Source organism: Monodelphis domestica, chromosome 4 (genome assembly GCF_027887165.1).
Source record: "Monodelphis domestica isolate mMonDom1 chromosome 4, mMonDom1.pri, whole genome shotgun sequence".
NCBI lineage: Eukaryota > Metazoa > Chordata > Mammalia > Didelphimorphia > Didelphidae > Monodelphis > Monodelphis domestica.
Window position 1 is genome coordinate 26,201,361 of NC_077230.1, and position 17,345 is coordinate 26,218,705.

At 36.4% G+C, this 17,345-nt stretch overlaps 1 protein-coding gene across 1 annotated transcript in view; it reads right to left on the reverse strand.

Moving 5' to 3' along the window:
• The window catches only part of LOC100017914 (cytochrome b-245 heavy chain), a 51,468-nt gene that overhangs the window by 22,763 nt on the left and 11,360 nt on the right, over window positions 1-17,345 (reverse strand). The window contains exons 4-6 of the mRNA XM_001367018.3: window positions 5,482-5,566; window positions 4,574-4,728; window positions 3,165-3,355 (exon numbers count right to left, since the gene is read on the reverse strand). Coding sequence (XP_001367055.1) covers window positions 3,165-3,355; window positions 4,574-4,728; window positions 5,482-5,566 — 431 coding nt within the window. The remainder of the gene's footprint in view (window positions 1-3,164; window positions 3,356-4,573; window positions 4,729-5,481; window positions 5,567-17,345) is intronic.

Here is a 17,345-nt window from a genome sequence, read left to right on the forward strand (position 1 = left end):
TATATATGTAAATATAAAAGTGATTTGCTCTTTGTCATCATGTTAATTATTTCCTTTCCCTTGGATACCACCCATTGGTCAATAAACCAGCATATATTTAGTGCCTACTGTATTTCAAGAAAGACAGCCTAGTGTAGCATCAAGGTGGCCTCAGAGTCAGGAAGTCTTGGGTTCAAGGCCAGCATTTGAGACATATTAACTTGGGAAGAAAGTCACTTATTCTCCAAGTGTTCTAAACAACTAAGACTATATGTTTCAGAGCAGGTGCTAATCTGCATTGTCAGAGAGAATTTCCCCACTGGAAGTTCCCTAGACCAACGATTCACAGTCCTGCTTTAGAAAAAAAGGCAAAACATAGTAGGAATTGGGTCAGAAAATACAAATACAAATACAAAATACAAAACTCACATAGCTCCCATCCCCAAGATGAGACTAAATCAAAATAAATAATATGTATACTTATAAGTCAATATATAGTATGTGCAAAGTCATTTGAGGGAGGCATAGCAATTGAGAGAAATTGGGAAAACTTTTATGTAGGAGGTAAAATTGAATTGAGTTTTGAAGGATACTAAGGGATTCTAAGAGGCCGGTTGTGAAGAGAGAGTTAAATCCATCCCAGGCATGGAAGACAGACTGATCAAGGAAGCAAAAAAGGGAGATTAGGATATTCTATTTGAGGGATAACCAGTATGCCAATTTGACTGGAATGTATAGAATGTAAAGAAAAATAACATGCAATAAGTTCCTAAAGGTAGGCTGGAGCCAGAACATAAAGGGATTTAAACGACAGAAGATTTTGAATTTGATCCCATAAGCAATGAGCTTTTCAAATAAAGGAGTGGCATAGCTGGATTTGTGGTTTAAGATTATGCCTTTGGTTTGGGGAGGGGGAGATTTGGGATAAAGGAAGGTCAAATAGTAGGTTAGAGCCGTAGTCTAGGAAAGACATGATGAAAGCCTGAACCAAGATGGCGACTCTGTTATTGAGGGAAGGAGATGGATGCTGGAGATATTGTTGAGGCATAAAAAACAATACTAGGTTATTGTTTGGGTACAGGGATTGAGGAAATGTGAAAAGATGAGGATAATGCTTAGATTATAAAACTGAATGGACTAGGAGGCAGCTAGGTGACTCAATAGATAGAGTCAGGTCTAGAAATGGGAAGTCCTAGGTTCAATTCTGGCCTTAGATACTTCCTAGCTGTGTGACCCTGGGCAAGTCACTTAACCCCAATTGCTTAGCCCTTTCTACTCTTCTGCCTTGGGACTGATACCTAGTATTGATTCTAAGACTGAAAGTAAGAATTTTAAAAAAGCTGAGTGTCAAGATGATTATGAATAAATAAGAATTGACTGTGAATTACATTTCTTTCAATATTCCCAATTATGAGGGGATAGTTTTTAATCACAATGAAGACAAATTCATTTGTTTTCTGCAAAAGAACTTCTAGATGGTGGTTGTATGATCTATTCTATCATTTATGAAATTCATAGAAGAAATCTGAGTTTCTCTATACATCTGAAGGTTACCTAGTGCTGCTCCTTCTGTGGTATAGAGAGGAGAACATTTTTAGACATTCCTTTAAAAGGGACCTTGAAGGACATTTGGTCGATTTCATCTCTAAGTAAGGAATCCTTTCTATGTCATTCCAGACAAGTGGTCAACCCATTCCATTTAGAGACACTTTATGGCACTAGCCATAAGAATCAGGAAAATGTAGCTTCTAGACTGGAATTTAACTCACTGTGTGACCTTCGGACAGTCACTTTCTACCCTCCTGTACCTGCCCAGGCATCAATTTCCTCATCTGCAAAATGAGGAGTTTTGCCTAACTGGCCTTTCATGTCACTTTTATTTCAAATATTTATGCATGCATCTATTTTATCTAAGGCTTCCAATGTTGGAGAACTCACAGGCTGTTCCTCTTTGGAGCAGTTTTACCCTTGCTCCTTTAGCCAGGGAACACTGAGAGATACAGTCCTTCGGAAACAATTGCCTAATCTGGCCACTCCTCCCCTTTTCTCTCTTCCTCTTTTTTCCCACCTTCTCCTTTTTACACCCTGGGTCATGCTTTCTTTTTGACAGAAGAACTCTGCTCTTTCCCCATCTTCCTATAATCTCACTATAGCTGCCTGCCCACTGAGGTGGACCCAGTCTGACTCCCTCTCTTTGTAGGTAGGGAGGTGGCTTTCAATGAAAAACAGTTTAAAAAAAGGAAGCTTACACAAAAGAGGATTTCTAATAAAAAGTCAGACTCACTGACCCACAACCACGATTTACACCCTAACTTTCAACCTAACTTCTTTTGAATAAGACAAGGGAACACAGTCAGTGTTTTCTAAACTCCCATCAACACTCTGTTCATTGAGCTGAAAAGAGACTCACTTATCCTGTTATGGGGTCAAGTTTGAAATAAGCAAACTCCAGATGTGCCAATATATGAAATGGAATTTCAGAAACTGGACTGTTATTCTAATCTCTTTAAGGGGAGAAACTCCCCCCCCATCTTTTTATGCTCAATAACTAGCAGAGTACTTTGGGCATAGTATTTGTAGAGTGTTTGTTTAATAAGTGTTTCAATTGAATTTCAAACTTCATCAATAATACATTCTCTTTATTTGGCACTTTAAAGTTGACCAAATCTGCTCCTCACAGCCATAAGAAGTAGGTAGGATTAGGATAGGAAGTAGAGTAGTCCAGGGTGTGACTTCATGAATGTAGGAAAATTCCCATGTTGGAAGAATTCACCAATGGAGACCTTCGCCTGTCTTTTATTTGGTGGATAAATACTGGCATCCTCAGGGTTACACCACCAGTATCAGAACCCATGTTTTACTCTAAGCCCAGCACTCTGTGCCTTGTACTACGCTGCCTCTATTCCCATTTTACAGATGAGTGTATTGAAACTGATAAAGGATAAGTTATTTGACTAGGGTCAAAGGCTAGTCAGTATCAGAGCCAGGACTCAGATCCAACTCTTGCCAGTATCCGTCTGGTACTCTTTCCAGTATATTCTCAATCAAGCTAACTATTAAAACCCCACATCACAGCAGTAAATGTAGACCGATACTGGGAGTTCAGTGGTCCTCTCACCATCTTTTACCATAGATATTCAAACAAATAATTCTCAGACAGGCACTGTAGTTATGTCATTACTCACCCAGCTCCATGGATGGCGAGACCAATGAAGAAGATGACAAAGAGGTGATGAGTGAACCAAAAAACTTCAAAGTAAGACCTCCGGATTGTTTTGGTAGAGGAGGTTATGATCAATATGAGACATAATGTAATAATTACGCCAGTGAGGCCAGCTAAGTAAGTGAAAGCCACATATAGGGCACCTTCAGGGTTCTATAAAATACAAGGAGAAAATCCTGTGTGGTTATGAATTAGCAAAGGAAATGGGGAGAAAACTGGGGATGAAAATTTATCACCTGGGGTTGGCCTAAGGTCCTACACTCTTAAGCCTATTCAACTCACTCATTTTTTTTCCTTTGTAAACCTTGTGTTATTTGAAAAAGAGGAAAGAAAAGAAGATGAGAGAAGAGGAAAAGCTTCTTATCGCTAAACTGAAAATCTTTTTATAATGAGTTTAACAATGAAAAAATGCAGATTGATGATTGCTCTGGAGGCCACTGAGGCTTTTTCTCTCCCCACTTTTCTTGATTTGAAATAAAACATTACATTTTAACTTTTCACATGTATTTTGGCCAATTCCCTTCTGAAGTGAGAGTCACAAGAAAAGGCCCTTCTAGTTATATGGATTTAAGTCTTCTAACAGACTGCAAATTCTAAGAGGATAATGGTTTATTATCCACCTCTTTACCCCATCCTATCAAGGAATTAATAAAGTGCTTTGCAAAGAGAGCCTTAATTATTTTAATGAATGCTTGCATGAATAAGTAAAGGAAGGGAGGAAGAGCCTTCCTTTAGATCCTGGGTTATGCCAAACCAACTGCACCTCCAAAAATTGTTTTATATGCTGAGGTTCTTTGTTGTTTTTCTTTGGAGGAAGGGTATTGCATAGTAACAGAAAACAAGCAAAAAAGTAAACTAATCTTGTTCTGATCCATGAAAACCAACAACAAAGGTGTTTTTAATTGGGGCATAATCTGTGCTTTTTCCTTTTCTAAATCATTTGAACTTCTAAAAGGGTCCCTTACATGGGGTGGGGGGAGGAGGGGAGAGAAAGAACATGAATCATATAATTTTGGGAAAATATTCTAAATTAATTTAAAATTTTTATTAGAAATAAATAAATAATAAAAGGGTCCCTTAAGACAGCCTGAACAATGCACAGGTGCAGTCACATAAAGAGTATCTTTTTTTGTTTCCCCCTCCCACAACTAGCCCCACACACCCCTCACTAGTAGCCATTCTACCCACAAAGTTCTCCTGTCCCTCTAAGTTTTTACCACATTCTACTCTTACTGTCTAGATAAGAAACAATGAGATACTTTCTTTTTTGTGGGAAGGGGCTGAGTACAGTCCTCCATAGTTTGGGACCCAATACTCAATCCCAATCAATAGTCTCCATTTTAACATTGGTAAAGAAACAGGGATGCTTACCTTGTATGACTTTTCAACAAAATTAATATAAGTTTGGCCACTGCTTGGATTATCTTCGAAAACAGAGAGAGCAATTGAATAATTATCAGAATGAAGTTTGGACTTGGCATTCACCAACCACTCCACATTAAAGAGATGAGCAATGGTATGAATTGCTGAGGAAGTGAGAAGAGAAAATGATATTTTAAAAAAACCAACAGTGAATACTTTGCAAATTTCTATTAGGAAAAATACCCAAGAATGAACCCATTACTATATTATATAGAGGGTGGCAGGCATGCTGGAAGAGGGAGAAGGGGGCACATCTCTAGAGATCTTCCACAGAAAGCCAGCTGGCTTAGGGTAAAGAGCACTCCGAAACTGTGAGTAAGAAGGTAATCTAGTTCAGGCTCAGCTACTAATTGTGTGACTCTGGGCAAGTCATTTAAATCCTGTGAGTCTCAGTTTCCTTATCTATAAAATGGAGAGAGAAGAGTTGGGTCTAGATGGTCTGTGATTTCCATTTTAGATATAAATCTTGAATTCTGAGACCCTACAAGTAGAACAGATCCTTCCAGCTCTATCATTCTTGGTTTCTGAAAGCTATTATATACATCCCCTACTCTCTCATCTTCCTTACTTATGGGTCAGGCAGGACTTTGGGGTTCTAAGATTACACTTTTCCCAAAGAAATATTTCCTCTTAAAAGTGAAAATCTTTTAAAAGCTAAAGGAATGGCTGTCTGATGGCAGAATTGTAGGGAAAAGGTTGACTATTTTGAGGAAAGGAACACAACTCTCTCAGATCTGACATTACTTATAAAAGCTACCCTTACCTGAGAGACTAACCAAATATTCTAAAGAATGTAGAAAACCTTCATTCCTCCAGTTTCATAAAGTCTAAAGTTAAAAGGTTCTCAAAAATCTCACCAGTGTGAAGGGCAATCATCCATGCCACCATTTTATGAAAGGTGAGGTTCCGGTCCAGTTGTCTCCGTATGCGTGTTGAACAACACTGAAACCAAAAAATAAAAAATCAACAGAGGTTTCAAGTAGTCACATAGGAATGTTACCCAGGGAACTCAAGATTTTGTACAAACGTGATTTGGGTTATAGCCATTTTATAATATTCCCCAGCTGTGATTAAAAATGTGATTCTGAATATTTCATACCAATATTTTTAATTTTTTATATCACATGTAATTGAATTGACATTTAGCACTGAATCTTTTTTTTCTGTACTAAATGTAACTACTGAGAGGCCTAGAAACCTCATTAATGTCTGTGACTACATATACCCAATTGAAGGGATTACTCTTAATTTGTTATTAAAATTTCCATTAGGATTTAAAGAACTTTACATTCACTTTTCTGTCACCATGACCTTAAATAACATAGGAACATCAAAGAATAAATGTAATGTGTTCTTCTACATTCCCTTTCTCATCTAAGTAGAGACCCTAAAAACTGGAAAGCCTTCCAAAGATGGGTGTAGCCCCCAGTAGTGAGAATAGACCCCAGTAAAATCACAGCTATCAGCTAGCTAGAGCCAGATACAAAGCTTCCCCCCTCTCTCCCAGAATAAGAACTTAATCCAACCCCTTCACAAATACTATATGTCTTTCCAAGAGATTACTGGTGCAAGAATTCTATGAGAAACTCTGTTAGATAGTTACACATTGACATATTGAATTATTATCCTATAGAAAACTCTGTTTAGAACCACTGAGGTATTCTAAATCCATTGTCTTCATTTTGTAAATCATTGCTAACCATTGTTCTTGCAAAAGGTTTACCTAATTCCTTAACCTATGTAATTTACCCTATAAATTGTGTACCCCAACTCATTAAACTTTATCACTGCTCAAAGAGATCTGTCTGAGTGGTTCTTTGACAGCACAGACTCTCTTGTAATCCCAGATATTATCTTCCTCACCCCGGTTCGGGCAACCCATGAGCTGTTTCTGGAGCTGGACTCTGACAGATGGAGACCTGTGGATGATAATTTGTAAAGTCCACCACTAGAAACAAGGCTGAACCAAGAAAGAAAAGGAAGACCTGCCCATGTGTGATCTGGGACAGGAAGTTCACCATAGGTTAAGAATGTTCTCTGTGTATTGTACCACTCTCTTTATATTTCTTCTTCCCTTTTCTGTAGTTACAATGGAGACTTCTATGAGAAAGTGGTGAACATTAAGTGACTGGAGACCCCAGGATTGGAAGATGTAGGGGAAGATGTAGAAGGAATGACACAACAATTGATCAGGTGCCTGCTATGTGACATTCACTGTGCTAAAAGCTACAAATATTATCTCATCTGATCCTCACAAAAACTCTGGGAAGTAAATGCTATCATTATCCTCATTTTACATTTGAGGAAACTGAGACAGAAAGAAGTTAAGTGACTTGCCCAGTATCACATAGCTACTAAGTGTCTGAGGCTGGATTTGAACTGAATCTAGGGCAAGTGATTTATTTACTATGCTACCAGCTGCTTCAAGATGTAGCTAGACAAATCTATGAAAAAAAATCTGGATGTTTTAATTGTGGTAAGCTTAATATGAATCAATAGTATGTCAAAGGAGGCAAAAATTACTAAAGAAAAGTTAGGCTGCATTGTGGGTATTGAAGGTTCCAGCTCTAGGTATCATAGTTGAGGAAGGAACATGCCAAATTGGAGTATACCTAGAACATCCCTATCAAGTTGTTGAAGGAACTGAAGACTATGAACTAGAATTACAAGAATATGTATCCTGAAGAAGAAGTCCTAGAGGGAGTGTGATAACTACATTCAGGTCTTATAAGAGCTGTTATGTGAAAGGGAGATTCATCTTGTTCCATTTGGCCCCAAAGGACAGAATTAGGAAAGGGGTAAATTTAAGTTTGATGTAAGGAAGCACTTCCTTTCTATTAGAGCCATAAAAACATAGTGTCTACTTCTGGAAGTCATGGGTTCCCTATATTGAAAATATAGATTTTTAAGAGGAGACAACAACTTATTCTTGAGTTAACAATTTAGTTCAATTCAACAACATAGGGATAGCAGAAACTGGGCTCCTGTCTATACTAACCTAGGACACCACCCTCAGGAAACTTACCTTTATGCCTTCTCTGTGACTCACACAGAACATCTCTACCTGATTCTTCCCATCATAATCTCAAACTCATTATATACCCTATTGAATCCATATTCTTCATTGAATCATGAACAAAATTCAAAATTCTCTCTTTTCAAAACTTACCCATTTCTGTTGATGAGTAGATGGTACCATCTACCCAGTCACCTAAATTCAAAATTTTAAAGTCACCTTATACTTTATTTATTCCCTCATTTTCCAAGTCCTCCTCCCCTCCTTTAGCATCTATTAAATTCATCCCTTATATCCATCCACACTACCATCATTCAGACTATCTTTTTAAGTTATTGCAGTAGTCCCAAAATGGAAACAAAGGGGTATCTACCTATTGGGGAATGACTAACCAAACTGTATGTCACAATGCCACAAGAAATGATAAGATGGACAGTTCCAGAAGAAACTAGGAAGGCCTCCATAAATTCCTGGAGTGAAGTGAGCAGAGATAGAACAATTTATACAATGATATTATGAGTAAAACTGTTTCAAAAGACTTTGTGCTATGATATACCATGAGTTCAGAGGTCTACAGATGAATCGTGACACCTGCCTCCTGCCAAAAAAACAAAATGAGGCAATCATCTGAACATCTAGAATGAGAGGACATTTTTGCCCTATGTGTGTTTTTTATGAGGTTTTATTGCTGTCATTCAATGAGGGGCAGTACATAGTTGGAAGAGGAAATAAATGCTTGTTAAAATAAGAAACAAATTTGAGAGAAAGAAAATAAAATTTTACTAAGTAAGTAGAATCATTGCCCAGTTTAAACACCTTCAGAAGGTGAAGTGAGAAGATGGTTAGAGAGTGGTGAATCCATATTGGTTGGTGGTTTTCAATTGTGTCTGACTACTTAGGATTTTCTTGGCAGAGATACTGGAGTAATTTGCCATTTCCTTCTTTTTTACTGATGAGGAAACTGAGACAAACAGGGCTAAGTGACTTGTTCAGGGTCACACAGCTGAGTCTCGACTTCAGACTTGGCACTCTATCTACTGTGCCTTCTAGCTGCCCCTACTCCATATTACTCCTAGGATAAAATACCCCAAACTTAAGGGTTTTCAGAATCCAACACCAATCTATAATTCCAACTTCATTTCATGTGATTCCCCTTCTTATAGACTATCTTCTAGTGGTTTGCCAACTCTTCTTTGAACTTCATAAGTCATATCCTATCTCTGCATTTTTTTCATGCTATACCCCATGGATGGCTCCATCTATGCCTTTCAGGGACCCTTGAGATCATATTTGTAAAGACTTTAGCACAGTACCTGCCACATAGTAGGAATAGATAAATACTTATTTCTTTATTCTTTTTTAATCCTTCTTGCCTTCCTTTAAAATACAACTTTTTCTGCAGTCATCTCTCATCTTCCCAGCTGAAAGTAATCTCTCTTCACAAATCTTTTTTGAGCATTTCATTTGGACTTTTCCTTTGCTCCCAAGCAACAATGAAAAGAGCATTAGAGTAGGAGACAGGAAGACCTGACTTTGATTACTGTCTCAGACATTTTAGTAGCTATGGGACTTTGGATAAGTCACTAAACCTCCCTAAATTTCTGTTTCTTCGTCTGTAGAATAGGGATAATAGGATTTACCTCGAACAATTGTTGTGAAGGAAAAAATGAGAAAACACATCAAATGCTTTGCAAATCTTAAAGCAATATATACACGCCAACAATTGTTATTATCCCTTGATTCCTATACGTACACTTGTATACATAGCACCATTACTTCCTCCCTGACCCTGGTCCCATGCAGTAAATTGTAAATTCCACAAGGTTGAGATTACACCATTTACATCATTATATGTTCATTGAATGGAATTGAATATTTTATTTAGATATGATCAAAAGCTATAAAAGACAGTGTCCTTCAGCAGAAAGAGAGCTAGTTTCAGAGTCAAGAAGCCTTGGGTTCAAATCCTATTCCTAAAGTCAACTGGTTATATAAGCTGGGGAAATTCATATAATGTTCCAGTGTTCCCTGGGTAACCATCTAAGGTCATTGCCATAGAGTTGCAGAACAGTTAACAATATATTATAATAAATGGAGTTTCCTTACCAGGAGTTTCCTACATCAGTGAAATAATAATAGGTTTTGTAAAAAATTGTGAGCCAAGATATTCACATATTTGCATATGGACATATGACATATGAAATATATGTACATATATGAATATATCATAAAATATAGGGATGTCTTAATATATGTTAAGATATGTATATAAAATACCTACAAATATATCAGCTAAATGGCATAGTGGATAGTGCTGGGCTTGTAGTCAGGAAGACTCATCTCCCTGAATTAAAATCTGTCCTAAAACACTTACTAGCTATGTGACCCCAGATAAGCCACTTAACCCTGTTTGACTCAGTTTCCTCATCTGTCAAAGAAGCTGGAGAAGGAAATGGCAAATCATTCCAGTATCTTTGCCAAGAAAACCCCAAATGGAGTAATGAAGTCAAATACAACTGAAACAACTGATAATAACCTCCCTCCCTCCTTCTTTGCCTTCCTCCTCCCTCCCTCCCTCTCTCTCTCTCTCTCTGTCTCTCTCTCTATATATATACACACATATATGTATATATCACACTATATATTTATAATATTTTTGTATTTATAACACTATATGTATATTTATGGCACTGTATATTTATAAGCATGACTATACACATCCCTATATACATCTATATCTATTTGTATATATGTAGATGTATATATGTACGTTCTCTAGCCAACAGTCATGACACTTTTTCCTATTTTATCTTTAGTAGAATTTCTTAGCTATATGAAAAGATTTCAAATGTAACAAAAAATGTTAATATCACATATTGGATCTGTAGTATTTTTATTTTCTTAGTCACACTACTGTCATCGTCATTGGTAAATATCATTTTCCTCATCATTTTGATCTGGTGACAGGTGGTTTGTTTGGAGGAAATTGTAATTCAGCACAAATTAATTCTATGCCCCATGTTTTCTGTGATCAAAGTAATGATTCTCTTCATAGAAAGGAATCCATTTAAGACATACAATGCAAAAGGTAAAGTAACCACTTGGGGAGAAGAGTGAGAACTAAATGACTTTTCTCATTACCTAATGACCTTTGGATGTATTTCAAGGAATATTTATAATTTACTGTTCAAACTTTTAATATTTAAAACTCTTGGTAAAGTTCAATAAAGTATGTAAACTACTATTTAATAGTTATACAGTATTTTCAAGATAAAATCAAGAAAATGCACAGTATAACACTTCATAAGGGAAAAAATTACATTATATCCACAATAAAAAAAATGTTTCATTGCCCTATTTTGGATGCTACATCTTGTATTTACAAAACACAGTATTTGAGCAAATACAGAAGTTCTAGAGGTTGAAGGTTCATTGAATGCCTACTGTGTAGGACACAGAATCAGTAAAATTTGAATTTACTCATCATGGACCCTGACTCCACATGGCTTAAAAGTTAGTGATGAGGAACTACTTAATATTTATACAGACATAAACCATCCCACAATTTAAATTATTATTTTCTATGGTCTGTCCTTTCCATGATAATGAACCCCATAGTCTTGAAGAAAAAAACTACTTGGTTTGGTGGAGAGTTTAAATTATGGATATGGTTGAAAGTTATAAGAGGGATTCCTTTGGGGTCTGGTTTAAAATATTAGGATTGTATAGGTGGTCCAGTGGATAGAAAGTCAGACCTGGAGGCAACAGGTCTTGGGTTCAAGTCTGACCTCAGATACCACCCAGCTGTGTGACCCTGGGGAAGTCACTTCACCACAGTTGCCTAGCCCTTACCACTCTTTTGCCTTGGAACTGATACCTAGTATCAAATCTAAGACGGAAGGTAAGGGTTTAAAAATAAGATAAAATACTAAATGATATGTCTGGACATTTAAGGGACAAAGGTAGGAAAATCTTAGTGAAATCCTACTCTGGTAAACTCTTGGGGAATGGAGATGATCCTGGGAGATCTGAGGGTTATTACAATGGAATAGAAGCCTTGATTCTAGAAAGTGGAAAAAAGTCTTTGAGTATGCTCTTGGAAATGGGTACATCTGTCATCCCCAAACCAGTCATGTCGAGCAGGGATGAGCTTGTTAACAAAATCTTGGTGTTAGATTATTCCCTTCCCCTTAGAATCTCACAAAACTTTCTGAGTAGTAAATAGTCAGTAGTGTGAAAGAATTTCAGAGTGCTTTGGTGGATGGAGGGTCCATAGTAATAAAATAAAGGTCCTTTTGAATCTTTCAGTTATATAAAGGTGAAAACAACAACAACAATAATAATAACCATAATTAGTTATTATTTAGAACCTACATACATAGTGCCAGGCACTATGCTAAGCACTTTACAAATGTTATTTAACTGAGTCATTTTGGATTCAAGATGTTGGAAAACAAATGTAAAAAAAGATACATTTGATTTTTAAAAAAGAAATAAAATGACCAAGTCACTAAGTCTTCAAAGCAACTGGCCTAGAACAGTATGTCAATCACTCTTTGGTCCTATTTGGTACCGTCAAGGACCAAAAAAGTCCCAAAAATATATCCAAAGAACTCAAAGAGAAAGCTACTGGACATATGTGGTTTTTGAGGTTTTATCCAGAGGAGCATACTTCCCTGCGGACATAGCTTCTTCCCCCATTACCAGAAAGGGAGTGAAAATATTTTTCATAAGTCAGTCAACAAGCATTTACTAAGTTTCTACTGTGTGCCAGGCTCCGTGCTAAGTTCTAAGAAATAAAGACAGGGGGAAAAAAAAGCAAAACAAACAAACAATAAAATTTCTGTCCTCAAGGAATTCACAGTCGAATGGGACAAATACATATTGACTTTAGCAGGTGTGAATAATGGTTCACCTTACTGAAGCCAGTCCATATAAAGACCATTTCTACCTGATATACTTGGGAGATCATTAGAAAAAAAAAGTTAGAAGACTCGAGTTCTAGTCTACTTGCCCCTCTTCTACACTGCCTATAAAAAAGGAATTCCTTAATTTCTTTAGTCCTCCTACCATAGAGATGGGTAGGGATTAACCAGCCCACAGTGACAGGAAGTAGGAACTGGGTAGACCCCTGCTGAGACAGTGTTATTTGCAGGCTATCAGTTAATGACAGTTTGTGATTCAGTTGCTGATTAGTTAGGGCTGGAGTTCTGGAAAAGTTGGCTGCTGGGTGTGAGTTGGTCATTGGGGATTGGTTGCTGGTAGTGTGGGTTGGTTTTTAGTTGCTGGAATATAAAGGCAGGTCTGAGCTTACTGAGAAGGCTTGTGGCTTTAGCCTTTAGAGGGCTTTTTGCCTCAGGGATTTCTAAAGACCAGGAGATCTGTCTCATAGGCCAGGACCTCTTGTCAGTTGACTACTAACAGTTGGGCTGCAATAGAAAACTGATTGAAGGAGTGAGTGAGTGGTGGCTGTCTATTATTTTAAGGAGTTAGGTAGTTAGTGAATAATTTATAGAGTAGAGTAGATAGACATGGAGTGCCAGCCAGAAGAACCTGTCCTGAGAAGACAGAGACAGTTTTAGGAAATTTTAGATAGTTATTAGGAATTTTAGGTATATTTATGGGGTATAAGATAGCAATCTCTCTCTCTCTCTCTCTCTCTCTCTCTCTCTCTCTCTCTCTCTCTCTCTCTCTATATATATATATATATATATATATATATATATACATATCTCCTATCAGTATAAGTACTGTTGGACAATAAGCCATTTTAGATAGACAAGAAATATATATATATAGTTAGTTAGTTAGTTAGTTAGTTGTTAAAAGCTACTAGTTTTCTTTTTTCTGACTTAATAGTAGAATGTTATTTTACAACTCTACTATATTCTCATTAAAAATTTAAATCATTAAAAACTGCTCTCTTATTTTGTCAAACCCCCTATTTTAACCCTTACAAATAATTGGTGACCCAGATAGGACTTGAACCCACAAGCTTCTGATCATTTCCCTCACTTTTTACTGAAACTATCCCTAAGTCAAGTTCTTAGTAGTTAATTCTGTTACAGCTGTTGATCCTTTATGTTAAACAGTGCCATATACTGACATAAAGTAGAACTGCAAACAAAATTAACAATTAGATTACGATTCTGAGTAGCCTAGTTCAAGTTGTGATGCTATTTCTTGTCTATCTAAAATGGCTTATTGTCCAACAGAATGTTACACAGTGGCTTTATATAGTATTGTTCCTAGCTGTACTTATACTGATAGGAGACCTGGCATTTTACCTATTTCTCTTCAGGAAAAAAAAAACAAAATGATAATTTGTTAGCTGAACTAAAACTTCATTTTGAAAAACTAGAAAATAACTTGAGTGACCTTAAAAAGAAGTTGGAAGAGAGACTAGGGGATCTCAAGGCTTATATAAAAAGCTTTGAGCAAAGCTTGAAAGATCCTCAGAATAAGAAGAGAGATTTGTCTCTCAATATTTTCCCATTATTAGATCCTGCTCCACACAATTCTGCTCATACTAAAACCACTTCAACTCCTTGTCCTATTCTAACTATCTCTAAATCTATCCAAACTCCATTCAACCTATTTCCTTGCCTACATCCATTACTTATTCTATGGCAACTCAAATGAGAAAACAAGAGATGGAGACCAAAAATAATTCAGTTACAGTTCTATTCCCCTTAAAAGAAGTACCCACCTTTGATAAGAGTGGAGATGTAATTTTGCTAAGACATCATACACCATTCACCTATCCCAAGATATTGAGAGATTCAAGCAAAATATCCTGTCTTTTTAGGATGAGCCAACTGTGATTATTAAAAAACTAGAGCTCATTTTTCGCCATTGATATTGAAAATTTGCTCCAACAGAACCAGGAGAACATTGTACACAGAGCCTGATACACTGTGGTACAATCAAATGTAATGGACTTCTTCATTAGTGGCAATGCAGTGATCATGAACAACCCAGAGGGATCTATGAGACAGAACACTATCCACATTCAGAGGAAAAAATGTGGGAATAAAAACACTAAAGAAAAACAACTGCTTGATTACATGGGTTGAGGGGAATGTGATTGGGGATATAGACCCTAAAGGAACATCCTAGTGCGAACAGCAACAGCATGGAAATAGGTTCTGATCAAGGACACATGTAATACCCAGTAGAATTGCGCATTGGCAATGGGAAGGGCAGAGGGAGGGGAGGGAGGAATAGAATATGATTTTTGTAACAAAGAAATAATGTTTGAAATTGACCAAATAAAATAAAAATTAAAAAAAAGAAAATTTGCTCCAAGCTTTTTTGATGGAAAGAGAAAAAAAAAATCATCTCTCTTATCAATCAGGCTCAGGGAAGGAGAGCAGTTCATTGACCTTTGCAAGATCCAAAATGGAACCCCAACAGTGATCAAAATTACACAAGACTATGCCAGGCTAGAGAGGCATTATTAACCACAATGAGAGTTTGCTCTGATAGACCTGGTACATGGACAAATTTTGAAAATATTAAACAAAACCCTGATGAGAATCCATCCCAACTTATAGATAAACTTATTGAGCTGGGAGGTAGATATATAGACCTGGATCTTGCCAGAGAAAGGAATATCAAACAAATAAGCAGACAGTTGTGAAAAACTGTTGTAAAGTGGTGAAAGATTATTTTAATACCAATTTTCTGAATTGGGCTAGTATGGACCTTGAAGAATTAAGGAGAGTAGTAGTTTATATATTTAACAGCCATGAAAAGAAAAATGAGGAGACTAGTGACTTAAGATAGACATTAAGGATAGAAATTAAAAGTTTTAAAGAGAAACTTGTCAGGGAAAAAACAAATTGAGCTGTGGCCATTTGCAAGAATACACAAATCAAACACCAATGTGTTACTTCTGTGTAAAAAGGGATCATGTAATGTTAAACTGTAGAAACTGGAACCAGGTACTCAATAACATAAATGTTAGAAATAATGAGAACTCTAGGAATAACAACTTTAGAAATAATAGCAATTATAGAAATAACAGCAACAATAGAAACATATTATCTAAACCCAGGAGACGAAATATATATAAAGAACTTCCAGTGCACAGGGGCAACTCAGCTGGCCTGGGAAGGTCCATTTGAAATGTTGTTAACCACTCCAACAGCTATAAAATATTGCTCCCACATAAAACGGGTGCCTTCCATCAAAACTGATTGATTGTTTCCTGTCACAAAAATTGAAGATAAAACTATAGAGACAACTGGACATTATTTTCACTAACATTGAGCTCCAGAATTTTTATTTTTAAGATATTTGATTTTTCCTTATACTTGAAGCACATGATACTAGTATTAAAATTTTTTTTTAAATTTTGCAATAGAATGAGTTTAGACATCCATTAGCCAATGGAGAAGTGTATAATAATTTATATCATATTATAGGATTTGTATTTTGTTTTAAATATGTGTACTGGCATGTGTTGTATTTAGAAATGGTTATTATTATTATCCTTTTATAGGACTACAGAGAAAAGTTGAAATAAATAAATGATAAGTGTTATAAGTATTGGTCAACACCTGCCTCAGGGGGGATTGATGGTATACTTTTTTATGTAGTATCTGTTAGATTGTATATTTTTTTTATGTAGTGCCTATTAGATTTAAATTTCTATCTCCAGGTTCTTATTTTCCATAGAGTAATTTGTATAAATTCTAAGATTTATGATTGTATTATTTGTAATTGTAATTTGTAATTATTTTTAATTTGTAATTGTAAAATACAAGATTTGATTCTTTTGAGAGTAATTTAGGATTTGTTAAAATCCCTGAATCAAGAAAAATGAACTGTTTTAAGAAGATACCATAAACAAACCTACATTACATCAGAAGATCTGAAGTGAACTGTGGGAAGTATTGATTGAACTGAAGGTGGTTGAATGCATTTAATGAATGTAAACTTCTTATTCTAAAGGGGATTGGTCCCTAGTTGGCTTTTTGTCAATGTACCTACCTACCTTTGGTTTTGCTTTCTTTCTCTTTTATTTATTTCTCTTTCCCTTTATTATTATTTTAATTTTCTATTAGTGTGATGTTATAGGCATCTTTAACTAGGAGATTTTTTAAAAGTATAAATTAGATATGTTTAACTGATCCATTAGGGAGACTGACCTCCCAAAGGATCACAGGGGTGATTGTAAAAAGGAATTCTTTAATTTCTGTAGAGATGTGTAGGGATTAGTCAGCCCACAGTGATAGGAAGTAGGAACAGGGAAGACCCCTGCTAAGCCAGCGTTAGTTGCAGGCTGTCAGTTGATGACAGGAGAATCAGTTGCTGTCAGTTAGGGCTGGAGTTCTGGGGAAGTTGGTTGTTGGGTGTGACTTGGTCATTGGGAGTCAGTTGCTGGTAGTTGGCTTTTAGTTGCTAGTTTATAAATGGGGAGCCTGAGCTTACTGAAAAGGCTTTTGGTTTTAGCCTTTAGAGGGCTTTTTGCTTCAGGGATTTCTAAAGAGCAAGAGATCTGTCTCATAGGCTAGGATCTCTTATCAGTTGGCTACTAACAGTTGGGCTGCAATAGAAAACTGATTGAAGGAGTGAGTAGTGACTGTCTATTATTTTAAGGAGTTAGGTAGTTAGTGAATAATTTATAGAGTAGAGTAGATAGGCATGGAGTGCCAGCCAGAAGAACCTGTCCTGAGAAGACAGTTAGAGACAGTTTTA